At 43.4% G+C, this 27,934-nt stretch overlaps 1 protein-coding gene across 1 annotated transcript; it reads right to left on the bottom strand.

Annotated features, from left to right (window-relative positions):
• Positions 1-1,890: 1,890 nt before the first annotated feature.
• CPSF3 (cleavage and polyadenylation specific factor 3) lies at positions 1,891-27,173 on the bottom strand. The gene is made up of 18 exons (XM_020796619.3): positions 26,992-27,173; positions 20,318-20,381; positions 18,827-18,924; positions 18,226-18,354; positions 17,856-18,033; positions 17,341-17,430; positions 16,154-16,304; positions 14,739-14,914; positions 13,566-13,724; positions 11,935-12,081; positions 10,101-10,253; positions 9,105-9,213; positions 8,249-8,347; positions 7,297-7,391; positions 6,684-6,771; positions 3,965-4,034; positions 2,852-2,948; positions 1,891-2,078 (listed from the first exon to the last, which is right to left on the bottom strand). Exons 1-18 carry the CDS (start codon positions 27,063-27,065, stop codon positions 1,974-1,976), a joined length of 2,082 nt encoding a protein of 693 aa, XP_020652278.1. The 5' UTR covers positions 27,066-27,173; the 3' UTR covers positions 1,891-1,973.
• Between the last annotated feature and the right edge of the window lie 761 nt (positions 27,174-27,934).

Below are 27,934 nucleotides of genomic sequence, written 5' to 3'. Positions count from 1 at the left end.
TGTAGTTTTTGACGGCTCAACATCAGATCCCTTTGACATCCGAAGCGGAGTGAAACAGGGCTGTGTCCTCGCACCAACACTTTTTGGGATCTTTTTTGCTGTCATGCTGAAGCATGCCTTTGGAACTGCAACAGAAGGTGTCTATCTCCGGACTAGATCAGATGGAAAGCTCTTTAATCTCTCTAGATTGAGAGCAAAGACCAAAGTCCAGCTGAAATGCATGAGGGACTTCCTCTTTGCAGACGATGCAGCCATTGTTGCCCACTCTGCTGAAGACCTCCAACAACTCATGAACCGTTTCAGCAAGGCCTGCCAAGACTTTGGACTAACAATCAGCCTGAAGAAAACACAAGTCATGGGCCAGGGTGTGGACTCACCTCCCTCTATTACCATCTCCACACAAGAATTGGAGGTTGTTCATGACTTTGTGTACCTTGGCTCAACCATCTCTGACACCCTCTCTCTAGATGTCGAGCTGGATAAACGCATTGGGAAAGCAGCCACCATGTTCTCTAGACTCACAAAGAGAGTATGGCTCAATAAGAAACTGACAACACATACCAAGATCCAGGTCTATAGAGCCTGTGTCCTGAGCACACTCCTGTACTGCAGCGAGTCCTGGACCCTTTGTGCCCGGCAGGAGAGGAAGCTGAACACCTTCCATATGCGTTGCCTACGACGGATTTTTGGTATCACCTGGCAGGACAGAGTTCCAAATAGAGTAGTCCTAGAACGAGCTGGAATTTTCAGCATGCATACATTACTGAAACAGCGACGTCTACGCTGGCTTGGGCACGTTGTGAGAATGGCTGATGGTCGGATTCCAAAGGATCTCCTATATGGAGAATTAGTGCAGGGAAATCGCCCCAGAGGGAGACCACAGCTGCGATACAAGGATATCTGCAAGCGGGATCTGAAGGCCTTAGGAATAGACCTCAACAGATGGGAAACTCTGACATCTGATCGTTCAGCCTGGAGGCAGGCAGTGCATCACGGCCTCTCCCAATTTGAAGAGACCCTTGTCCAGCAGGCTGAGGCAAAGAGGAAGTCACAAAGGAAGCAAAACCAGGGAGCTGGACAGGGGACAGATTGGATTTGTCTCCAGTGTGGAAGGGATTGTCACTCTCGAATTGGCCTCCTCAGCCACACTAGACGCTGTTCCAAGTCCTCCATACAGAGCACGATACCATAGTCTTTCGAGACTGAAGGATGCCTACTACTACTACTAGTCCATTCCTATGGGAAATTTTGCTTCAACTTAAGAATGTTGCAACGTAAGAACACCATTCCAAAATGGATTAAGTTCTTAAGTAGAGGTTCCACTGTAGTTTCTATGGATGGAAAAGAGCAGATACGGATTAAATGGTTTTCAATGCATTCCTATGGGAAATGCAGATTCAACATAAGAACTTTTCAACTTGAGAACCACCTTCCAATACGGATTAAGTTCTTAAGTAGAGACCCCACTGTACTTCTATTTAGTAGGCTCGGTCAGGGTGAGAGCTGATGTTCTTGATACTATTTCTCTGCCTCAACTGGAATCCAAAGAGTACCTGAAGCCAGCTTCATGCTGCTGTGCACGTCAGTGTTGGTGCAAGTTTTTCAAAGACTGCTCATCACCCTGGGGCACAAAGCACTTTTTGGATGTAGACAGATGTTGTAGATGGCACTCCCAATTTCCTTTTGCAATGATGGGTCCTCCTGCTAAAACACAGATCCTTCTAAAAGATTCCTAGTTTCAGAGCAACAGTTTAACTAGTAGAGTCCTTCCCATTATGAAGGCTGAGCTACGTAATAGGATTTCAGTCTGTATATGTCTGCTTGCTAAGCCTTGTGAAATAATCCTTCCTTAACACAATATTTCCATGATATAACGCCAGAAAGACTGTCTTTCTTTTTTTGCTAAAGGATCTTTTTATTTAAAAAAAGTTTACATACAAATTTTTTCTCAGTATATACAATGGTCAATTAATTTATTGTAGTGGAGTGATGGCATCATAGAGTCGCTGGGCAGCTAATTCGACCATTTCCCGAAGAGTTTCATCATCATCTTCACAACCAGGTTCATGGTCAACAGTCTAGCAGGGAAGAAAGAATGTCAACATATTTAGAAAATAATGCTGCCTAGTAAGTCTGAACATTCCTTTAAAAAGAAGTTCTTGTTACAATGTTGTCCATGTAACACAGATCCATGAGGACAATGGAGAGTTTTAACTCCCCCACCCCACTTTGCATTAGCTGTTTCCACTATCACATTACAAAGTGCTTGTGAAATAGAAAGGAGATTCAAAATAATTGCGTGATAATGAAATGTGGGCCAAGTGTTTCACAACAGAAAACTCAGGGGACACTACCTCAAGGCCCTCCGTAAAACCCGCATTGTTTTTTGGCTGTTTAATTGAGCATATCATATCTGTATGACTGAGCTATCAGCAACCTGGTTTGCTATGGCTTTCCTAACTCGGTATCTCCAAAACATCTCATCAAACATCACGAACTATAATCCTTTGGGATACTTAACTTGTCCATACTTTTTACTAAGTGTAAGTTACTTTAAGAATACTAGTTCAAAAAGGGGGTAATTATTTAAGAAATAACTTTACAGCAATTTATTTACTGACCTATTTCATGCTACTTTCCAACAAGTCTGAATACACAGGAGAACAAGAGAAATCACAGAACTTTAAGATTTCTGAATGCACCATCTGTTATGACAGTGGTCATCAAAATTGTTATCTATATAAATCTGATTTCAAAAACAAATGTAAGATGAGTAGCGTATTTCCGACTATAGGTTTATCAGGTGTGCAAAACAAAACACAGAGCTATAGCAAATTTAGCTAGTAAATACCCGTGTTTCCAAAGAAAGATTTGCTGTTTTTCCATCCACGGTGATGCTCAGTATATTATCGTTCTTTGCAGTTACACAGTCTTCTCCAAACATGTCCCTACAAATGAAAGGCTAATTGTTAGAAATGTAGAAAAGCAGCGGTGTGGATACGGTATATAATTGCAGCCTGTGTGTGCCAACTTTCTGCTCCAAGCACATTTCTATAAAAGAGCCAAATTCAAGCTCTGTAATTTGAACTAAAGAGAAAAGAGCTCAGTGGTTTAGGTCTCTGGCTGCGGAGCCAGAGGTTAGGAGTTCGATTCCCCACTCCGCCTCCTTGACATAAGAGTCCGTTTCAACTCTGTAGTTCTAAGATGATGATGATGATGATAAGTCATTCATTCTGAGCAACCTATGAGTGAAGTACAAGGCATCTAGCAAGCTCTTTCTTGATTTTAGCACACAGTTTAATTGTCTATATAAGGTGAATAAAATATTGGGTAATGTAGATGTGTACTTTATTCTGCTGATTACAATGGAAAAGTTAAATGTCTTCCTGCTGAAATATATGGGAGCTGGGGTGCACAGTGCAGGAACCATATTGTTAAGATTCTGGAAGACAGCAGGATGTTGCTCAAAAGGCCATGCTGACTTCTAGCTGACAAGGTGGATGGAAGGGTAGGAGCAATGTGCTTTTGCCTCTTCTTCCTTGTTTCACCTTTATTTCCTTGACAGTTACAATATCTGTCACACTAATCCAAAAGAGAGGGAAATTATATATGCCAGCTTGAGATTTGACGTATGCGCACTGCCTGCTTCCCCAATTCTGGAAGCACTTTGGGGAAAATATAAGGTTATGGTTCTTGCAGATCCCCATCTTCCCTCAATCTGCCAAAAAATGTCTCCTTTTTGTCTCAACAGAGATCAGAACTCCAATCTTAGGGAGGCAATGACCACAAATGTTTTCATGGTGACTGGGAAGGGCACTGTGAGATCAGATCTTTCTCTCCAAGGGAAAGATCCAAAACAACCCTATTGACACCCCCACCCACCCAATGCGCTGCTTGGCATAACAAAAACAATACATCCCAAAGCAAATATACTAAATATTTCCATTGTTTAGATAAAACTTACTGAAGCATAATCTCCATCTTCTTGTGATATGCCTCCATCTCTTCTTTTTTAGGGATTTTATGTATCACAGCTGAAAAACAGAGATTTAATGCTCAGTGGTACTGCTATCTGTGACAGTGTAACTGATACAAGGATTTAAACGTCAAGAGAAATACGGCCCCTCAGAGTTCCTTACAAGACTGAATGGGTTGTTCACCTTATACAATGGGTGGGTAATAGGTAAATTTGGCCCTTCAGATGTTTTTGTATTGCAGTTCCCATAACTCTTCAGCAGTTAATTGGCTGTGCCAGTTAGAGCTGATGCCATCTGTAAGTCAAAATCATTTGATAGTCACAGCTACCCACCCCATCTTACATGATTAAAAAAATTAAATTGTACTTACCTCATTTAGAAAGCAGAGAAAAAATATCTGGGTTTGCATTTCATGCTATAATTTCTGAATACAGTGGTGCCTCGCTTAACGAGCGCACCGTATAACAACAAAATCGCATAGCAATTAGGTTTTTGCAATCGCATACCGATGGCCCCTATGGGCAAAAATCGCTTTGCGAAGATCGGTAAGCGTTCGCTTACCGATCTTCACAAAGCGATGCCGCGGGTCAGCTTTTCGATGGCTCCAAAATGGCCGCTGGAAGCCCCGAAATGGCCGCGCACAGCGTTTTCGCGCCCTCCCCTCGCTTACTGAGGGCGCGAAAATGGTTGCCGGCTATGGAACAACTTCGCTGAACAGTGAGTTTTGGAGCCTATTGGAACACATTAAACTAAGTTTAATGTGTTCCAATGGCTTTCCCCGTTTCGTACAGCGATGTTTCGCCATAGCGACGGTTAATCCGGAACGGATTAACCTCGCTATGCGAGGCACCACTATACTTACAAACGTGTTTAGGTTATAGACAATTATGGTTTGGTAAGACACCAACTGATCCTTCACTTTCTATTTTTAGATAAAATAGTATGCAACCTATTTAACCCGGTAGTTGGAAAGTTTTAAGTATTAAGAGCCAAACTTTAAATAATTACTAATACTTCATATCAATATGGTTTGGAACTACCATGTTTCCCAGAAAATAAACCCTACCTTGAAAATAAGCTGTAGTATGATTTTTCAAGATGGTTGTAATATAAATCCTATCCCCAAAATAAGCCCTAGTTAAGTGAAACCCTGCCCTCCACCAGAACTCACCGGGACCCTCCAAGCCCTTGAGAGAGACTTAAAACTTCTTCCTCTCCTCTCCCACTTCCCTTGCTTGCGGCCAGGGAGGAAGGAGCTGCGTGCCGCCAGGAACTTCCTTTTTGGCTCCTAAGTTCCCAATGGCTCTTGGGGCTTGCACCTCTGCAGTGTGAATTCTTACCGCCCAGCATGCGCCCAGGCGAGGCTAACAAAGCACAAGGTTGGAGGGGGGAGATTATTTCAGAGCTCTGGCCCCTGCCAGCCAGCCAGGCCCCCGCCCTGCCTTTATTTCCCCCCTCCCCTCTTTCTCTTACCATAAGCCTTTTAACCCTCCTCATGTTCAGCTCCCTCCTCGGTGCTGCTGGCAGGGCCACTGCCGTGTTGAAGCAGCAGCCGCCCTCTCCTCAACTGGGCTCGCCGACTTCGGGGCCCCGCCACCCTCCAGACCAACACTGCCCCCTACACTGCTGCCATTGTTTCCTGCAAAACCCAGCACCCACCAGCCCCAATGGGAGCCTCAGCCCAGGCACTGCCACGGGAGAAACCCGAGCCACCACCGTGGCGCATCCTGGCAGGAAGTGGCACCAGGTACATTTAAAGAAGGGGAAGGAGAAAGGGAATAAATGAATAAAAATAAATAAAATAATGGTATTTGAATAAATGTAGAATGTTGTACTTGAAAAAATAAAACATCCCCCCAAAATAGGTCCTAATGCTTTTTTTTTAAAGCAAAAATTAATATAAGACCCTGTCTTATTTTCAGGGAAACATGGTAGCTGAATCTAGTACAGCTCTGTACTTCCCTGCTGCTACTGGAAAATTTCCTAGATTTCTGTATTCTAAACAATTCCAATTATACAAAGAAATACGTAATTTCGATTAATAAATGACTGTTTGACTGAAATGATCAAGTTCAAAGAATATTCAAAAGACATGCACATGAAGTTAAGGTAAAGGTTCCCCTTGACAATTTGTCCAGTCGTGTCCGACTCTAGGGGGCGGTGCTCATCTCCGTTTCCAAGCCATCGAGCCAAGGTTTTGTCCGGAGACAATCTTCTGTGGTCGCGTGGCCAGTGCGACTAGACACAGAATGCCGTTACCTTCCCACTGTGGTGGTACCTATTAATCTACTTGCATTTTTGTATTTTGCATGCTTTCGAACTGCTAGGTTGGCGGGAGCTGGGACAAGTGACGGGGGGCTCATTCCGTCACGTGGATTCAATCTTACGACTGCAGGTCTTCTGACCTTGCAGCACAGGCTTCTGCGGTTTAACCTGCAGCGCCACCTCATCCCATGAAGTTAACTTTATAGTAATGTTACACGAAACCTGTTCGTAAATCCATTTACTTTACAAGAAGGCAATTTATATAATTCTATTTACTTACATCATTCTATTTACTTCACCTCCACTGAAATCCATGGGAAACAGCACTTGAGGCTCTGGGACAGGCCATCCTGTCATCTGATGCAAAACCACTCACATTCTTTCACAACACCACCCACACGCTGAAGCGTACACTACTTGTACAAATAAAAAGACAAATACCTTTATGAATTTTGGGATTTGACTGAACTTCCAGTATCACTGTCGTTACGGTATCTGCATACATATCATTAGCAGGATTTGCTACCCACTGTTTAGGGGAGGGGGAACAACAGAGGAAAAATAATGTTAAAGTCAGGGTTATGGGGAGGGGGAAAATTGTTTTAAATCACCTTCCTTTTACATTTAAGAGCGTTTGCAGCTACTTGGGACCATACAATTTGACGCACAATCTTTTGAATCTGCCTCCCTGCTACATGGACCATAGGAGGCCTTGCTTCTGGAGCTTTGCAGCTGGGGAACACAGGAGGAGCCGGCCTTGTGGCATGGCGGGGGCACCAAGATCATGCAACTCCTTTCCCCTCTGCTGGCTCACCTCTTTTTTGCCTTTTCAGTGAGCACCTGCCCATTCCGGAAGGGACTTTTAATTATTTCCTGCTACTGTGGAGTGTTGTGACTGAATTCTGCTACAAATTTGGTGTTATATTTTTTATTATATCATTTCAATTGTCAAAAACAGCTTGTGATACAAGGATTTTACTTCTGTATCAAAGTCACTTCCAAGATATTAGAACAACTACAGAAAAACCTTTATTCCGGCTTGATAGGACTTTACCTCAAGCACCACCATGTTTGGCTCCTGGACCACAGTGATGTTTTTAAAAACCTTCAGTGCCGGCTTATCCTGGATGTCTATTTCTTTAATGTCACCTTAAAAGAAAAACAAAACACCAGAACAAGCAAAGTTGGAGCACAATCATTTCTTTGTTAAATTGCAGCACAAACATGTCCTTGGAAGGATCCTTAGGGTTGATCTCCTTCTGGAGAACAGATCAAACTTTCCCATGAAGGTATTTGCACAGGCGAACAGTGAACTGGTCACAATTTCTGCTTGCAAAGATAACTTGTTTATTCTGTGCCTAGCCTTAATGTTCATTAGTACCATGCCCTGGGTGCCTCCCACACACGTCTTGCTCTTTTCTCCTTTCCTCCCTGACTAATAACCTGCCCTGATGAGCAGTTTTGCTGTCTTCCTGGCTGCTCTGAAGACAGCAAGTAAACGGAACCAGAGGACTGCGTTTCAAACCTCCGGTCTGCAGGGAACCCTCTTAATGCTGCTTAGTCTGCCAAAGAGACCCTTCTGCAACAGTAAGGGAATCCTTTTATGTGGCACAGCAGGGTATAGGCTACTGAATGCACATCCCAAGCCAGGGATGCCCAAGGGCCCCCAAACGCAACCCACACTTCCCCCACCACCCACCCCGCATATGGCTAACTGGTTATAGTGCTAAGCTGCTAGCCATGACAGATCTTCCCATCAAGAGATTGCCAAGAACTTCTGAACAGCCAAAGGGTTTCACAGGCACAAATGCTGGCACAAAAGAGGCTTATTTATTCCCCCCCCCCCCCTTGTGGCCATTATTCTGGTGTATGTTCACCATTTGGCCTCCTTTATTTCCCTCAATATGGACTTCCAAACTGTGCTGCCTACCGCAACCTTGAAACTGAGGGACAAAATGTTTCCGAATGGATAGTTAAATCTCAAACCTCTCGCTTCAGTTACAGACCTGTCAGTTTCTGCAGGTGGTAATGAAGCAGGCTGAAGGAGCCGGTGTAGGGAATTGCTTGTGTCTGGGTCACTGTGCTCATGGCGAGATCCGTATAATCTGTGGACAATGAATAACAACATTTGGTGTGTATCACCTCTTGGACCCTGAGCTGTTCTTCTATTCACATAAGGTGGTGGTAGAGTTTCTGCCAGCCATCCTTCCACCTATAGGACCCTACCTGGTCATCTTCAAGGGTCTCCCAACCTAGAAGTACCAATTTGGGGGGCATATATTGGGCCACAGTGGCAAGGGGAAGACACAAAAGCTATTTTGTGAATGCAAACTAGACATGGAAGGAAGGTCCAGTTTAAGCCAGTGCAAGAAGAAACTTCCCAATACAGGATAATCCACTCTGCCAAACCACTGTGGGACTTTCCTGTCTCTGTTTAGGTGGCTGAAATCCCGTTGCTTAGTGTAGTGATTCACACTGAAGTAGGCCCCTTGAATCAGTGGGGATTTGGTGAGTCAACTGCTCTGTAAGATCCCTTGCTTCAAATAGGCCTACTCTAGTTCCTGCTTCCTACACTAAAGTAAACTGCAACTAAAGTAGGCTCATTTGAATCAATGGAACATACAGAGCAGTTCACTCACCAAATTCCCATTGATTCAATGGGCCTACTCTAGTATGACTTACAAAGCTAGGATTTCAGCCAGCATATTGTTCTTTTAACCATCTTCCGCTATACTGGATGTCTATTAGTGAAATTCACTCTGGAATAAAAACACTGAGTAAGGAATACGGATTTGGTTCATAAAACAGAATATAGCAGACAAGCTATTAGATACATATTATGGTTTGGTTGCTTTTACTTACTTGAGAGGTCACATGGAGAAAGTATGTGATAGTTAAAATTTCTTTTAACTAGTATTCCTGAAACTCGTTGCCCCTGTTCTGGCTTCTTATCTGCTAAAGAGCCCATAACCTGAGAAAGAACAAAACCCATGAGGCAAAATACAGTGGGTGACTGGAAGAGAGATTAAAGTACTGGGAAGAAACACAGACTCCGCTTCAACATCTGAGTTGTGCACCATGCCACCTGCTAGTGTTTGGAAGTCACTGTACCTCAATTGGTGGCATGAAGACACACAAGTTTGTGTATTCTCTTTTTCACTCTAGATGAAAATCATTTAAAATTCACATTCCAGTAACAATTGATGGCAACACTCATGATCCATCTATCTGTCCTCCTTTAACACCTGCAGGAATATCATTTGTTTATCTCTGAATATTCTGAAATATTATTCCTAAACAACGACATAGGAGTACTTTAGCTAATCTATTCCTCCAGGTTAGAACAGGAATGTACTCAACTCATTATACAACTGATTTGATTTGTTTAGTTATATGCCTCCTAATTAGGGACGTAGTGGCGCTGCGGGCTAAACTGCAGAAGCCTGTGCTGCAGGGTCAGAAGACCAAGCAGTCGTAAGATCGAATGCACGTGATGGAGTGAGTGCCCGTCGCTTGTCCCAGCTGCCGCCAACCTAGCAGTTCGAAAGCATGTAAATGCAAGTAGATAAATAGGGACCACCTTGGTGGGAAGGTAACAGTGTTCCGTGTCTAAGTCGCACTGGCCATGTGACCACGGAAGATTGTCTTCGGACAAAACGCTAGCTCTATGGGTTGGAAACGGAGATGAGCACCGCCCCTTAGAGTCGAACATGACTGGACAAAAACTGTCAAGGGGAACCTTTACCTTTATCTTTTATGCCTCCTAATAAGAAAGGTTCTCTAAATTCTTCATTTGGGTGAAGTATTTAACTTTCAGGCAAATATGCTTATTATGATAAAGACCATGCTAGCTTTTACCTTGGCAAGTTTTTCTCCTCTGAAGTTTAATGTCACAGCTTCAGTATTTCTAGGATTGTGGACCTCTATGTGAACTTCATCATTATCCTCATACTCCCGTATGAGAGCAGCTTTTAGCCTGGCCATTTCATTCTGCTCTCCATGAACCAGTATCTACAAGAAAAAGTCATTCAAGCTATGTGGAATGCTCTACAAACAGAAGAGTTGTTCACTAAACGCACTAAAGAGAAAGAAGCTGGAATAAGATAAGGGAAGGGGATACCATCATTCTACACTTAGTAAGCAAATTTGTCAGCAATTTGACATGTAATGTCAGAAGGTTTTCATGTAACGGTAAGTCAGCACTTTTACATATAAATATTGTAACGTCTTCCTTGCCATCTCCTGCCAGCATTTCACCCTTTCAGCCACTCATTCCCCTTCTCAACATTTAGGTCTCAGTTGTATCACTTGGCTGGGATTGAAGAATCTCAATTTGGGAATGGACAGGGCTTCCATGCAAACAGGAACGGTGGCATGACAGACCTCCCTGTGCATCCACCCCATGTGGTTTTATCTGGCCTTGGAGAATCCCCCAACCCTGAAAAACATCTTTTCACCAGATGCAACAAAGTCAGCAGCAGGTAGATCAAGATGAATTCTCATCCTAAAACAGTTTATACTTGACTCTGCCTTGCCTCTTCTCTATCCCCCTTGTCCTTTATCTTTCCCTTGTTTACCATTCAACTGTCCTGGTGCTTCCTTAAAACACGCTTCCAGACAGCTTTCTATCAAAACAAATAACCTACAGTGGGGTCTCGACTTACGAACTTAATCTGTATTGGAAGGTGGTTCTTAGGTCGAAAAGTTCGTAGGTCGAATCTGCATTTCCCATAAGAATGCATTGAAAACCATTTAATCTGTATCTGCTCTTTTCCGTCCATAGAAACTAATGGAAAGCTGCTATTCTGCCTTCTGCCACTAGAGGGGGATATTTTTCTTTTTTCCCTTAGGTTCAGGAAACGAGGAGGAAGGCAGGGAACAGTTTGCAAAGCACTTTAGAAATCTTTTTTTTTACTTAAGCCGATTTTAAATCATGTTTTAAAGCATGTTGTGCTGATTTTTTCAGCACAAAGACACACAGGCAGGCTTTTTGGGTGCTGAGGAAGCCTCCCCAAGCCTCTTCAGAGCCAGCCGATCAGCTGATAGGCGGGGAGAGGAGGGTGTAGGAGCGGGGAAAAGCACAAAATGGCTACCAGGCTCCCTGCTGGGTGCCGGCTTTTAGCTGTTTGCTGCTCTTTTTCCTGCTGTTTGGGGGCTATCAAGGCCTGGTAAGTGACTTTCTTTTATTTATTTTAAAGTTTCTGATCCTTTTTTCCCCTCCAGAAGCCTCTAATGGGAGGGAGGGGGCACTTTTTTTCCTGTTCGTAACTCGAGGGAAGTTCGTATGTCGAGTCCTTATTTCCCCTATAGGGCGGGCTTGTAAGTTGAATTGTTCGCAAGTAGAGTTGTTCGTAAGTCGAGACCCCACTGTAATTCCCTCCACCATCACCCCCTGAACCAACTTTAAAACAATACTCTTGAAAAACAAAGGATCGATAGTGAATATAACCCACTTTGTGGCCATTCTATACTTCATTGTACTGAAATATGTAATATTCTCAAGGAACTACGGCTCTGAAAATTTTATAAACATGACAGCAAATATGCTAAAATGACTTATAACCGACCAGCCAACCAACTAGTAAACAGTGTAAGCTTCAAGTATCGACCTTTGGTTACTTCATATTGAATGGATGGTGGCATTGGGCAATGTTTACTGCACCCTTTGTAAGGAACAAACACAGGCACTCACCACATGGGGAGGTTTCAGCGCCCGAATAAACTCGCTTGTTTGTTGGTAATCTGTGTGAGCAGAGAAAGAAATGTAATCCACAGACATCTTCAGTGGGAGTTTTTGTCCTGACATTGTTGTAATTTCTTCAGGTTCTGACATGATGTGCTGCAACAACACCATAAAAGACACCCATTCCAATATTACATAAAATTATTTCATTCAGAAGTGCAAACGTGTACATCTCAAATACTTGGCACAGCAACTCTTTCCTACGACTCTACAGTAACAACTTCTGTGGGAGTTTACCATTAAGAGGAACACCCTAAAATAGCCAAGTTCTAATATGTGAGAAAGAAGAGAGAAAAGTAAGTTTATTTCCAGCAACTAGCTAGAATGTTGCTATTAGTAACTTCTTAATGTGTACAATAAGAATGTTTTCATAACTGAGGAGCATTTCTTAGTATGTATAAAGATGGGCTGTTTATTTTGAATTAAATTATTTATTAGCCAAGGGAATCCAGCCTTTGATTGAATTCACCCATATCTGGTTTTCACACATTATATAGTATATTACTTTGGACAGCAAGCTATTGAACAAGATTCTGGTGCAGGAAATAATTAACTTATACAAATTGGAAGTTTTTTATCCCCCCACCTCTAGGTTTCAATACTTCCTAGGCCTCTCCTTTGTCTTTGCCCTGGGTTAGCTTTGGGAACCTCACAACAGGGAGGGAAAAGTCTTTAATAGTCTAAAATTGCTGTCACATCTCTGTTGGGATCAAGACCACCAGTGGCAATCAAATGACAATGTTTGACTATCAAAACCCCCCACTTTCCAAGCCTCTCAAAATGGATCCTTAGGGAGTCACGGAACCTGAAAGGGGTGGGGATTGGAAACTTTAAATTCATTTACAGTAAACCTTTCTGGTGCCTGGCTCTGGGTTACACCAGTACAACTATGCATTTAGTCCACTGGGATTAAATCTGGCACATGGGTTTGAGCCAGTATGCTGTGTTTCAAGGTCAGTTGGCAGCTAGATATAACCTACTTCTCTACAGGCAGAAGAAGGAAGCAGGACCCACTGTATTATCGACCTTGAGGAGAGGTATCAGAGGGAAAGTGTGTGTTTAAAACTAGGAGACAATTCTCTGTTTCTGAAATGCAAACACCAGTTTTGCTCACTTGGTTTGCAATACAGTTCTTCAGAGACAGCATCTCTTGAATACACACTCCGACAGCACAGCTTTACCAAAAACATACCGTGTTTCCCCGAAAATAAGACAGGGTCTTATATTAATTTTTCCTCAAAAAAAAGCATTAGGACTTATTTTCAGGGGATGCTTTATTTTTGTCATGTACAACCATCTACATTTATTCAAATACAGTCATGTCATCTTCTTCTGGTTGCTGCACAAGGGTGGAGGGTGTGGTTTCACTTAACTAGGGCTTATTTTGGGGGTAGGGCTTATATTACAAGCATCCTGAAAAATCATACCAGGGCTTATTTTCAGATTAGGTCTTATTTTTGGGGAAACAGGGTACCATTCAGTTTAAAAAGACCTTACATTTAATTAGCAAAATAATATAACATTACTCAAGGAGCCAGATCTGAATTTCTAAATCTCATAGTAGTAAAAAGAAGCCTCACCTTGGCAAGGGTACCTTCCACGCAGTATCCCGCTATGATAACTCCATTTCTTTTGTCGGTACACCAACTTTCAAATAGCTCTCTGGATAAACCACTCTGCATCATACCAGGGGAGGCCATTACAACACTGGGGCCTATGTCATCAAAATGATCCATACTCTAAGCAGAGAAGAACAAATGTTTCTGCTATTATTGTTTCAGTGTAGAGAAGTCAGAGAGAAGTGTTCTTCCCTGAAAGGTTACCCATCTTCTCACCAAGCAGAGAGCCTTGTACCCATCTTTAATTAGGGAAGATTTTATGAGATTTCCAAATATTTCTGCATGCAGAAACCATGAATGCATCCTTATTATTTCAATACTCGCACTGAGTCCCAGGGAAACACAGTATGGGCTGTTGGCAGACCTGCAAGAGTTTCAGCAAAAGCAGATGATGTCAGTGGCCTCCTTAAGGCCTCTGTGGGCTGCACTGAGGAAACAAGACTTCCTAAGCATCCTGGATTTCAGAAGGACCATCCTAGAAGCCAAGCAGCCTAGTCACAGCACCCTGCCTAAAGAAAGTGAAATTCACTTGACATGTATGCCTTTGAAATGGCAGCGTCTCCATTGAAAAGGAGCCACCTCAAGTTGAAGTGGGAAGGCATCTGTCTGAAACGTCCTTGAAAACTGCATTAACCAACCCATCGCTGCAGGAGCAGTGCACATGCCTTTCTTCACTATGGACTTTCAAGGCTCCCAAGCAGGAAAGAAAGGTCACCCACCCTTTCCTTAGGGCTCTGTTTGCAGGAGTCAGCCTATGACCCAAATTCTGCCACTGTGGAAATAACAAGCTAACTACACTACTGCCCCTATCACACAGAAAAGGGTAGAGAGACGCTGTAAGCTGCCGCCACCTCTCATTCCCAACAATTCCTCTTCAACTGAGGAAAATGACATGCAAGCATTTGGGTGCTTAGGAACAGACTGATTGGAATGGAAAAAAATTAAAACACTGTTGGTCAATAATCAAGAAGTGGCATTCAGAGAATGTATTACCCTCTGCTTAATTTTAATTAGAAATGGCATTTGAATACATCTGAGAGGATTAGCGTGCCCGGCTTCACATCTAAACTGTAGCTAATTTATTCTCACTTCATGTGCTCTTGTATTATTAACATATCCTTTATTCGCACTGACCTTCAGATTACTAATGTGTTTGAATACAAATGGATTGTTGATGTTGATCTGCTTGCGGATTTTATCATTCATGGCATTCACGTAGGTCTGGTACACTGCCATACATTTCTTCGCCAGAGAGGAGGCATAGTAGATAGGTATCTCATGGAGCTCAGGGTGATTTTGCCAGTATTCGTCTAGAGAAACGTTTGAGAAAACACCAAGAATCAATACGCAGAAATTGCAAAACATATAATCAAGACCAGCCTGAGTTCCAAAGATTGCTCTGTGTGGGAAACATCATTTTCCTGCAGAGAAGGAAAAATCCAGTGATAGGCTTCCACTGCATCCCATTGTCTCTGCCAGAATCAGTTATACTCCCTCCTGCCTTAAAAACCCATTGCCAGAGAGTAGGGACCTTCTGGAACAAGCTTTTTGGTATCACATAGGGGTGCAGCAGGAAAAGAAGGGGAAAAAACCCTCCCAGTTTCCATGGTGATAATGAAAGTCATCATCATCATCATCATCTTAGAACTACAGAGCTGGAAGGGATCCTATGGATCACTGAGTCCAGCCCCTTTCAAGAAGGCACTGTGGGGAATCAAACTCCCAACCTCTGGCTCTGCAACCAGAGGCCTCAACCACTGAGCTAGCCAGCAGTTACTGTCAGATGCCAAAATAAACTATTTGATCTCAGCTAAAACATACTGTAGCTCTACATGTACTTCCTTACAAATACATAAACAGGCCTACTTTGCTGTAAAGTCAGCTAAAATCTCAAATAACATTTATGTGACTTCTAGAATATCAACATTAGATAGAAGTGAGAAGTTAAATACTGAAAACCAGGAGGGTTACAATAAAATTATACCTTGATTCATGGTGGAATTATTAGCAGGTAAATGGGTACAGGATTTCACCCTCTTGCTAGATATCAATAGCAATCCTGTTCAGAATAAGGCAACTTCTTATATTCAGGTATTATGTGAGGGGGGGGGGGACTCCAAATGAACAACTGGTATCAAGACAAAAATGTTTAAAAGTAACAATTTGCAGCAGAAAAGTTAGTTTGGGAAGCTGCATTGTCCTATTTCTTATGGAGACATGTGGATGTCATGATTTTACAACAATAAATCAATAAAAAGGAAACAAGAGAGAATCACTGCTTATGGTAAAAATACGACTGAAATATGGTAAGAATGGCAGCTTTCCCAGAAAATCTAAAAGAAGGCATGCTATCTAATCAAACCCTTTAACTCCTCCACGTAATCTCCACTAGACACTGGTTTAATAAAAATGTATAGCCTTTATACAGAATGAAAGATTTCCATTTTTCCTCTTACAAGGATTTCTTTTTCTATCTCACTATGCATAAACATATCTAACTTTTTAAAAAAGTACTACTGCTCTTTTTCATGCTAATAAGCCGTACATACCTAAAATCAAAAGGAGTTCTTGAGCTCGTCCCAAAGCAAATACAGGTATAAGACCTCTACCTCCTCTGTTTACAATGTCATGTACAGTGTTACAGAATCTTGCCTCTCGCTCTTCCCGTTTCTCATGGATGTGCGTACCGTAGGTGGATTCCTATGGGAAAAAACCATGATTAAAATGGAAAGGGATACATATTCTTCTTTGTTGCCTGTAACTCCCATTGGCTGCCTATAACTTCATTTTGGCTTTCATTTAGGAGCGATTAATTCTGGTTTTCACTTGAATATTTTTAGTATGTTTGTTTGTTCTGTGCCGTCAAGTCAGAACTGACTTATAGCAACCCTGATAGGAGTTTCGGAGTAAGTGAGATATTTAAGGAGTGGGTTTAACAGTTCAACCATCTCCTCCAGTTTCCATGACAAAACCAGGCTTCAAACCAAGTCTCAAGTCCTTGTTCATCACTCAGTCCACTACACCACACTGGATATGTACAGTATGTCTGTACCTCACATTCAATTTGCTCTTCCTCCTTTCCTTCCTTCCATTTTGTATAGAATGACAACTGGCTATGTTACCAACAGATTCTGCCCACCCCCACCTCCCATTTATGCCTTTTGTGTGTGTATGAAATTCTGATAAAATTAAGTATTTACATATTGCTATGTGTGTGTCTGTGTGAAATTCTTATAGATTCAAGTATGCATATACATAGCTAGATGGGTAACTCAGTGAGCTGGAGTATATACAGTAGTGAGGAGTTTAACCTTATAGTGCCCACTGGGAGAAAAGCCAGTCTGTGGTGTCTAAGGCAAGCTGCACTGTCCCAGAGCACCTACTTGGAAACTACTTATACCTAGCAAATTCTGGGAATAGTAATCCTAAAATGGCACATTAAAAGCTGCATATTAATTCGTAAATATACTGGTATTTATTGTAACAACAACCCTGTGGGGTAAGTAAGGCTGAGAGAGAGAGAGACTGACCCAGAGGATTTCATAGATATTATGGGGTGGTTAACCAGACCTCCCATGGCCCTGTCCAACACTACAATTACAGTGGCTTTCGTTTACCCCCAGAAGAGTGTATATATGACAATAACAGCCAATTCTAGACAATATAAAATATTGGATGTAGATATACAATTACTGCATTAGATTCGCTTTCAACTATTGTAAGAGAAGTAACATACAATGATAAGAATGTCAGGTTTAATATTAGGAATCTCAGCAGCCATCAAATGTCTGTCTTCTTGTCTTGAGAAATCTCCTGTATACAAAAGCTTTGACATAGGAAACAAAGAACAAAAAGTGTAATTAGGCCAAAAGACTAATATCCAAATGTATAAACTATTAACACTTTGTCCAATGTCCATTGGGCTATCAACAGATGTTCACAGATAAACCAGTAAGGTTTTAGTTGCAACCAATAAAGGATATGCATCGCAAGAACTGATGACAAGCTGTGCATTCAAACACAACACGCCAGTACTGCAGACAGATCTAGCCGATGCTTTCCACTGGTAATGGCAACAGCTTATGTCACTGGCTCCTGAAACTCACTGTGACCAGTGTAACAGAAACACAGATGCAAATAGAACTTCCCATTTCCCTCCCCACATCCAAAATCTGAAATGGTAAACTAATACAAATAAATGCCTAACCATGAGTTGTACCCGTAGATGTCCTTAATCTGGCAAGGAAATACCTTCACTCCAGCTATTTCAATCATAAACATAGCTGCTCCTAGAACATGGCCAGCGTGGTAACACCAGAACTTGATTCCTGCCACTTCTTTTACTTCATGGAAATTGATAGTCTCAATCTTGTCCATGCTTTCTTCCAGATCAGTCTCTGTATACAGCATATCATCTGCTGAGATATTGCTATGGAAGACAATAAAAACATAATCCTATTTAGCATATTCTCAGATCACTTTAAAAGAGCATCCAGGATTCAGTGAAGATAGTCTGAAGTGATCATATAACATTGTTTGGTGTGCGCATGCGTGCAAGTGAGATATTGTTTTAGTTTATCATATCACAGTAATTTTCTCCAGCAGTTTCAGGTCAACTCACCTAACTTTGACATAATCTGAGAGAAGCCATCTATAAATTGCTTTTGTAGCATGAGTCATAAAGGTTCTTCCTTTAAAGCTTGTCTTCTGCAGGAACCATGGCAATGCTCCACAGTGATCCAAATGAAAACTGTAAGAGGCAGGTGAAGACCACATCTTAGGATCAAGCAACAGATACAGAATAATACAACATATGTGCTATTTGTAGACTCTGATTACTAGTTGCCTTAATACAAGGAAAAATAACTAGCCACTGAACACCTCAGCATTATCAGAGCTAATAAACATTTAACGCTTTGAATTTCAAACATTCAGCATATCCTCATACAGTACTCAATCCCAGCCCCATAAGCAACCCCACTGTCTTAAAGAATGCATCCTAGCCTGCTCATTAAGGAGTTCATATATCTTATAGCAACATTTTTTGCATTCAGGATGAAGAAGGGTGCTTCCCATTTCAGACAGCTCACTTGCTTTCTATGGCAGATGCACAGAATGGATGGAGGCCTCCATCTTCCATTATCCTCCACCCAATCATCTGCATGCATCTCCCTGTTGCTTGCAGCTGTCAGTTTAGTACTTAAATCTGCACTGCCACTTACTGGCTAATCAAGAGCAGATCAATCTCAGCTGGATCTATCAGATCAATGTAAGGAAGTGCATCCATTCCTTCGAGGCCAGGGTGGATTCCACAGTCAAGCTGAAAAAGATACAAATCAATCAAAAGGTTTATCAGATATTATTTTTTACCTAAGCGATCCAGCGTATAGCACATGAACATTATTTTAACTTCTAAATCAGTGGTTCTTAACCTTTGTTACTCAGGTGTTTTTGAACTGCAGCTCCCAGAAACCCTAGCCAGCAGAGCTGAAGGTGAAGGCTTCTGGGAGTTGCAGTCCAAAAACATCTGAGTAACAAAGGTTAAGAACCACTGTTCTAAATGACCCATGCTAGTTACTAAAAATCAATACCTTCTCTTAATGACATATTAGTAAAGTCCATGGCACATACTCAATGGTCAAAATATTTTACAGTCGTAGGGAGGCCTCAAATTCCTATTAAGATGGCAAAACTAAAATGTTGCAGTACTCCAGGGAACCGAACATTTTGGAAGTCGATTTATTACATAACCATGTCTGACTTCAACAAAAGGAACAATACCAGTTCCAGTCAAATGTTTAGAGAGAAAATTATCCATGAGATATGGAGCATTCAGAAAGAAGGTTTTTTTTTAAACACTGTTGTCTCTTATTAGGGTAGTAGCGGGTGAAAATGGAGGATGTGTATAACTGTCTAACTTGGATAGCTGTAATTTTAAGCAAGGGTTCCATAAAATAATGGAGAGGTTATAATACAATTTTTAAAAGTCCATTTAAAAATGTTCCTATAAAATGGTCACCTTCTTTCAGAGAATTAGCCGTGCTTTATTTGCATCCCTGCAACATTCCCTGGACAAAGACAACGAGGGGAGAGCTAGGCCCAACTCCCAGTTCAAACACTGGCAGAAAAGCTCCAGTTCACTCTTGGGCAGTGGAGACCATGAGACTAGGAGACACGACCATGTTTCTTATGTCAGGGACACCACTTGATGAATGGGGTTGGGTGGGGAAGAGCTACAAAGAAGCAGCCTCTTCCCTGACCAACGGTTAGCAGTTCAAATTTCCCAGCCTTTTTTCCGGTCGTAACTCAACGATCCGGTAGCAAGTCAAAGCAAAATTTTGCGGCTCGAGCTGGTTGTAACTCAAATTGGTTGCAAGTCAATACATTCATAAGTCAAGGCACCGCTGGCATTAAAAATCATTTTTTTAATTTACATCATCAAAAAAATCTGATTTTTAAAATTTAAATCATGATTTAAATCAATTTAAGTCAAATCCACCCTGTTTTATGAACACATTTTATATTAACCTCATAATCACATCTAAAGTATCAGGCTCCCTACAAAACTCTAATCTGCTAAAACAAGCAATTTTACAATAAAAAGATTAAGAATAGCATCTGCAGGTGAAAGTTGGGAATAAAAGCACAAAGTATTTAAAAAAACATATGGACTGAAACAAAAAATGTTTATAAGAACTTAGCCCAATGATTACCATTATCTTCCTTCCTTTAAATTCCAGGATAATGCATGATCTTCCTACTTCTTGTCCAGCACCTCTGAGAAAAGACAATTAAGATAACTTATTGAAAACATCACCACTTTACTGAATTTAAAAACAATCAACTGTTTAGTTCAATGAGAGAACTTAGAATTTAGCTGAACTCTACAAATCAGTCTGGATGACAGAATATAGCCAGGGATCTACATGAACCCTGGCTTGTTATGCATTGCCTGATTGCTTCCATTTGTAGTAGGAACAAATAACACAGATGCAAACCTTCACTGCATGGTCTGCTTAGCATGTCATCTGAATGTGTAACCTCTTTGGGTTTCCCTGTTCCTCAAAAAATCAGAGAAAAAATTCAGAATTTGTCTTCTGTTTCTCTTCCAGTTTGTTGGGAGATAAAGCATCCTGGGAGAAGAGCCAGCCTATATAGCCTTGGGCAAGCTGCATAACTCTGGAGTGCCCCCAGAAGAAGAGAACAGGAAACACTTCTGAGTATTCTATAGCTACCAAACCCTGGAAAGAGTCACTATGTCATGATTTACTTGATGGCTTACATATTACCATTATCAAACAAAGCAGATAGGAAATAATGCCTGTGATTAGCTCCTCCAACCTCTTGTAACTAGGAAGTCAGGATTCTCACAGATCCCTGGTTTATTTTATTATACAATCCAGGTCCCCTCATGTTGATTCCATGCTATGAAGGGTTGGTGTTACATGAGACAAAGGCAAGGGCAGATGATGCCTTTATTAGACATTACAAATTCACAGAAGCTAGCTTTCAATCCATACGGATCTTCATCAGGCTGGGACAGGAGGTCTGTATGTTTGGAGCACGAAGAAAAGTTCAAAACTACATGACCATATGTATAGGCCAGGCTTCTCTGTTCAAAGCATTTTTCAAAATGAGATATGCACATTTCAGATTCTGCCTCTGAAGTATTATCTGTGAAGATTCTCAGTCAACCAGGTGTGGTTATCTGGAAGTTGAGTCATGGCAACTGAACTTCTTTTTTGTTAGGTTGAAATATTTCGCTATGCATCCAAGCAGCTTTTTCAGTAAATGTTTCAACCTAACAAGAAAGAAGTCCAGTTGCCATGACTCAACTTCCAGATCTGCCTCTGAAGGTGTGAACTGGAGTATATTCAGCTTTCCCACCTCCCCATTGCTCAACTGGAGATGGGAGTATACAGCATTCAAACTAACTTGTTAAGAGGGAAATGGGGATAAAATGTAGTCTATACACTAGGTAAGCCCAATGCAGCCAAATTAACACTATTAGTGGTTGGAGAGAGATGTTGTCCTCAGTTTGCAATCCCACTTGTACAATATTAAATGTCTATGTTTGGCTGCAGATGAAGACCTGGGTATCTTTCATATTCCAAACCTTGCTAAGCTGCAATTCCTTGTTGGCTATATTAGCTGTGGCTGTTGGGAGTTGTAGTCCAACCATATCTCTAGGGTTCCACTCTGCTTTTCCCTGTGCTAGAGGTAATTTATAACAATTCAATGACTTGCCTTTGTCAATCAGTTAGTGTTAAACCAATCTGGGGGCCATGATTTGCTTGTCCTGCTTTTCAAACTCCTAAAAATAGTGCAGATAAAATGAAGTTGCTTGCCCATAAGTATTCTGCAAGCTTGCCTGCCATCCACCCACATCTATCCTAGCCATTTTGTCCTGCCTTGCCAGCCTGAAAATCAACTCTCTTCTCATTTAATGATTTCCCTTTAGATTGTTTCAGGATGTTTTCTTACTTACTTACTTAATTTATTTGATTTATACTCCGCCTATCTGGGCTACCAGTCCACTCTAGGCAGCTTTCATACAAAAACAGACAGTAAAACACAGATAAATACATGCTGGTTCAGTAACAGCTACAATAAAATAATAATTAAAAAAATAGGAAAGTAAGAGAAAGAAAAGAAAAAAAATTAAGAGTTGGCTGGAGGGAAGGACTGAATGAACAACCATGTTTTTAATTAGGTTTTAAGGATGCCCAGCGTAGGGGGCGCGTGAATCTCTGGAGGGAGACTGTTCCAGAGGCGAGGAGCCACCACCGAGAAGGCCCTGTTTTGTGTTTTCTCCTTCCGGGCCTCTCTTGGCATCCGGCTCCTCAGCCTCACCTCCTGACTCGCACGGGTGATCCGGGTAGACCTTGGTGGAAGCAGGTGTTCCGCCAAATATCGAGGTCCTAAACCGTTTAGGGCCTTGTAAGTAAGCATTAAAACTTTGAAGTCAATGCGGAAACGAATGGGCAGCCAATGCAGTGCAGCCAGCGTTGGAGAAATATGTTGGTATTTTCTCATTCCAGTGAGGAGTCTGGCCGCCGCATTCTGCACCACTTGAAGTTTCCGCATCAGCCTCAAAGGCAGCCCCACGTAGAGCGTGTTACAGTGGTCTAATCTTGAGATTACGAGCGCATGCACCAAAGTAGTGAGCGCCCCTGTGTCGAGGTAGGGTCGCAGCCGGGCAATCCGCCAAAGATGGAAAAAGGCGGTGCGGACTACCGACGCCACCTGCGTTTCCATGGTAAGCGTCGGGTCCAAATATATGCCCAGGCTGCGAACCCCATTCTTCGCGGCCAGGGTCGCCCGCCCAAATGTGAGAGTCACCCAAGCTGCCTACCACGGGGGCACCCACCCTCAGAACTTCCGTCTTGTCCGGGTTCAGCCTCAGCCCGTTCTCCTGCATCCATTGCAGTACGGCCCCCAGGCAGCGCTGAAGGGACAGGACGGCATCACCTGCAGTTGGTGAAAAGGAGATGTAGAACTGGGTGTCATTGGCATATTGATGACACGAAGCCCCACACCCCCTGATGACACCACCCAGCAGCCTCATATAGATGTTAAACAGCATTGGGGAGATGATCGACCCCTGTGGGACCCCACAATTGAGACTCCATGGGGCCGAGATACTCTCCCCAAGCTGTACTCTCTGGGGACGGTCCCCCAAGAAGGAACGGAGACAGGCGAGTGCTGAGCCACCAATTCCCAACTCGGAGAGCCTCCCCAGGAGGCTACCATGGTCGACGGTATCAAAGGCCGCCGAGATGTCGAGGAGGACCAGCAGAGACATTTTTCCCCTGTCGGCCTCCCTCAGACCAATGCCGTCTCTGTACCGTGGTGCGGCCTGAAGCCCGACTGAAACGGATCCAGGGCATCTGTCTCATCCAAGTGGGCTTGGAGCTGATCGGCCACCACCCTCTTGACCACTTTGCTCATGAAAGAAACATTGGCGACTTCACATAAGTAGGCCAATGCTATTTGCAAGTCAAATACAAAATGAGGTTTCTAAAATAAGGACGTATGCTCTGCTATGATACAACTAAAATAAGTGGTAGAGAGAATTCCACCTATTACAGTGAAACATACTCATTCAGACATCCATTAATACAGATAAATAAAAGGTAGTATGTTTAGAAACAAAGAATGTTGGTTACATTTAGGGTTGGAAAAAATTATCATTATCATTGAAAGGAAAAGGATTTATGCATGATGATGTATTAAAAATGTAGCACAAGCTAATCTAAGATCTTGTCTAGACTAAGACGACAGAATAATCCTGGCATGAACCTAATGATCATCCATCCATTTAACTTAGCGCCCTAGAATAGAAATGGAAGTTACTATGTGATTTAGGACAAGAAATGTCATTGAGCAGATAGAAGCATGATTGTAATGACAAAAGCTAATGAAATGCCATAAAATCAGAGAGAGAAAAAAGCCTACTTGATTTCTAACAGGAAAGGCTCTAGCAGGATTAGTGTTTTTAACTGCTTGTCAAGTCACTTATGATTTATGGCAACACTATGAAGTAGAGACCTCTAGAACCGGCCATCATTAACAGACTGACTCAGGTCTTGCAAACCAAAGGCCATGGCTTCCTTTATTGAGTCAAAGCATTCCAATTCAAGTGCTTCTCTTTTTCTGCTCCCACCATCTTTCCCAGCATTATTCTCTTTTCCAGCTATCTCTTCATCTTGTCATAAGCTCAAGGTGCAGTAGCCTCCGTTTAGTCATTTGGGCTTCTATTGAGAATTTAGAATTGATTTGCTCTAGAACCCACTTAATTGTCTTTCTGGCTCAAGGTATCTCTAAAGCTCTTCTCCAACATCACATTTCAAATGTAAATTAATCTTTTTCCTACCAGCTTAGGACTATCTAGTTTTCACATGTATACATACTACTCATGAATATCACAGTATTGATGATCCCAGCCCTGGTCTCCAGCGACATATCCTTACAATTTTTAAGGGTGTTTTCTATTTCCTTTTAAAATGCAGTTCCAAATCTCAGCCTTCTCATTACCTGGCTGTAATATCCAACTAGGCTGGAACCATGATATACAAAATCTGTATATATTTAAATTTCTCCATTGTTAGCATTAAACATGTAATTCTTCCATAATAATTGTTTCTGCCTTTTTTACTGTTTAGCTGTGATCATGGTTCCGACTTTTCTTCGTTAACTCCTACTACCAGTTTTTTGAATACATTATTTTCTCTGTCTGTAATATTTCGTGAATATTGTAAATTACTGATGGCTAGAGCCTGACAGATGACTTACTCTGGTGCAACTGCAGTGGAATAAACTGAAGCATTGTATTACACTAGTTGCTGCTTATACCCTTCATCATGCACCAACTCATGCTGCTGACACAAATTATTGGAGGTATTTTCTATCAAATTTCACTCCTCTATTTGAATGGAATCCAGTTTTCTGTATATGTTCTGCGTATAGAATGAAGAGATATGGAAATAAAATACACCTTTGCCAAAGGGAAGCCCTTGTTTCTCCACAATCTTCCTAACAGTAGCCTTTATACAGAGTATAAATTAAGACAGCTGTGAGCGAAGGAAGGAAAGTGAGCCGTCCTCACAAGTGTCAACAGAAGAAGGAGGCGGAGGATGCGCTGTGGGAGAATTGATAAAACTAGATGAGGAAGAAGGGGGCGTCAATAAAGCCATAGAGGTGTTCCTAGCGGAGAGGACGAGAGACTGGGGGGAGGAGTCGAGCGAGTGGAGATGGGATGAGGTTATAAAGGAGGGGAAGGAAGAAAGGGGGACAGACAGAGAAAAGGAGGAAAAGGGCACCCAAACGAGAGAGACAGGAGCAGAGAGGGAAAGAATCGCGACTCTGGTTAAGAACTTTCCTAACCTGATGAAAGAAGACGGCTTGCTGCCTCTGCCTAAAGAGTTGAGTCAGGCGGGAGTCCGTGAGTCCAAAGAGGGATGGAAACCGGGAGGGGGTATGGCTTTTCGCCCTACGATGGACAAGGCAACCCCTGGTGGTGTCAGCCCTTACCTACCCAGGTTGGAGGGGTCGACCGTGGTCCATCCCTGTTGCAGGACTACCTGTTCAGTTCTGACTGCGTCGGTCGCGAACCCGAACGCAACCGTTCGTTTTGGGGTGAGGAAACAATGAAACATAAAGATGTGGTGCCTGGGACTAAACCCAAGAAGTATAACTTGTTAACAGACGAAGAGTTGCCGGACCCATTCGGTCCAGAGTTATCTGATGTTAAAGTTAATAAAACCAATCCGTTTTTGACTGTTACATCGACTCCGGCTATTATTCCCGCCGATTCCCTTGGTCCGCCCTCTTCAGGAAAAGAACCCAATCACAACAGCAAAACAAACACTTATGCCACACCAATTCGTTTTAGAACAGCAGTTTTTCAAGATCCACATCATTAAAGGCTTTACTGTATTTTATAAAAAACACAATGATTTTCTTCTGAAATTCTTTGGTACACTCCAGTAGCCAACTTATATTTGCCATGTGTAGTACCTCTAGTACCTCTTCTAAATCCATCATGAACATCTGGTATTTCTTGCTCACTACACAGTACAAGTGTTTGCCATAATATCTTGAAGACCTCTTTGCTCGTATGGGAAGTTAATGCACTGGTCTTGGTCACTGCAATCCTTGGCCTCCTTTATTTGAGACAGGAGTGTACATTGACATTTACCATTCTGCCGAGCAAAGACGGATCACATGAGGAAACCGCTGGATAGGTTTAGGTCCCTGGCAGTAGAGCCAGAGGTTGGGAGTTCGATTCCCCCCACTGTGCCTCCTCAACAGGGGCTGGACTTGATGATCTACAGCGTCCCTTGCAGTTTTGTCATCATCATCATCATCACTATTATTACTATTATTATTACTATTGAGCTGCACGCTGGCTCTCACAAAAAACTTCCACAAAAGCTGTCTTGTTCCTTTGCCCGACAAGCCACAAAGGGTCTCGCCGCGACTGAGAGACGGAATCGGTTTCCTTCGGCCCAAGGGGTCATGGACTACACAGCCCATGTCCTCAGAGACAGGGTCGGCTGCAGGCCACGAGAGCTGAGGCCGGGCGAAACCAGGGAAGTCTTTAGGGTGTCTCCTTTGCTGCCTTGGTTCCCACCGGGTGCCCGAAACCTGCCCTTCCGATCCCAGGACGTGCCAACCCGCCTCCGGCCAGGCCCGTTTCCTCGCAGCTCCCAGAGGAAGGGAGGGCTGGAGAAGGCTTGCCGCTTCCCCCCCCCCCCCGAGCCCGGGACGCTCGTCTACTAAGAAGGGGGCACAAAACGGGTGGCCACGGAGGAGGAGGGCTCGTTAGGATTGTGGGGGCGGGTGGAAGCGGGCCCGCTGCAGAAGGAGCGCCGCAGCTACTCACAGGGGCCGAATCAGGAGCTGGTCGCTCTCCTCCGCCGGGACGAAGGTCTCGGTCCTCCGCCTCACAGACGACATCCTTAAGGAGAAAGAGCGGAACCGCGGAGCGCCGCCGCTTATGCTACTCCGGCACCCGCACTTCGCATCGGGGAGGGACCCGGAAGAGAAGTCCTTCCATCCCCGTCACTTCCGGCTCGGCCCCCCTCCGAGGCTAAAATGGGGTCTCGGAGCATAGACATCGCGCATATGCCTAGAGCGGAAGAGAGGTAGGGAAGCTGAGGGAGCCGGAAGTTCCCCGCCGGGATGGGTGCGACCCCGGAAGGAAAGCCGGTGGGGCAAGGATTCTCTGGGCTTCGGGCTTTTGCCGCCAAGGGGGGGAGGAGGAGGAGGGTGTTTCGAAGTCGTGAATGGCACGCGGGGGTTGAGACCCTTCTCGATTCCCCTCCCCCCTGGAGCTCAGGGGCTGCCGGGAGGCGCGCGCGGAGAGAGACCTACCAGAAGCTGGGTGGGGGCGGGGCGGGGCGGGGCGGGGGCGTGTTCTCAACGGTCAGCTTGCAGCCCAGTGGCGAAGCTCTCCCGATTAGACCTCCGCTGTCGAAGGGAGAGACGAGGGGGATCGGAAAGGAAGCGAGCCCGCCTGTCCCTCGAAGACTGTGTGTGTGGCTGTGGGGGGGGGGGGCGCGTCGAGGCGCCCCTGCCCCTTGGCGTTGTTTCCAAGCCTCCGTTTGGGCGGCCGTGGTGGATGATGGCTTTCGCCGGAGGGCCGTCCGCCCCCTGGTCCGTCCCCTAAAGGAAGGCCGGAGCTGCGGGCCCTGCGGCCTCTCTCTCGCCCTCGACACCCTTTCCCTTCTGGCGGCCACTGTTGCCCCGAGAAGACTTCGGGGACGGATAGTCGGAGGTCAGGCGAGGCGGACTGGGACCGCTTTGGGTTTCCCCTTCAGGGACCT

This window comes from Pogona vitticeps, chromosome 1 (assembly GCF_051106095.1).
Source record: "Pogona vitticeps strain Pit_001003342236 chromosome 1, PviZW2.1, whole genome shotgun sequence".
In the NCBI taxonomy this organism is placed as follows: Eukaryota; Metazoa; Chordata; class Lepidosauria; order Squamata; family Agamidae; genus Pogona; species Pogona vitticeps.
Note: the sequence above shows the minus strand (reverse complement) of the source record. Positions and strands in the feature narration are given on the sequence as shown.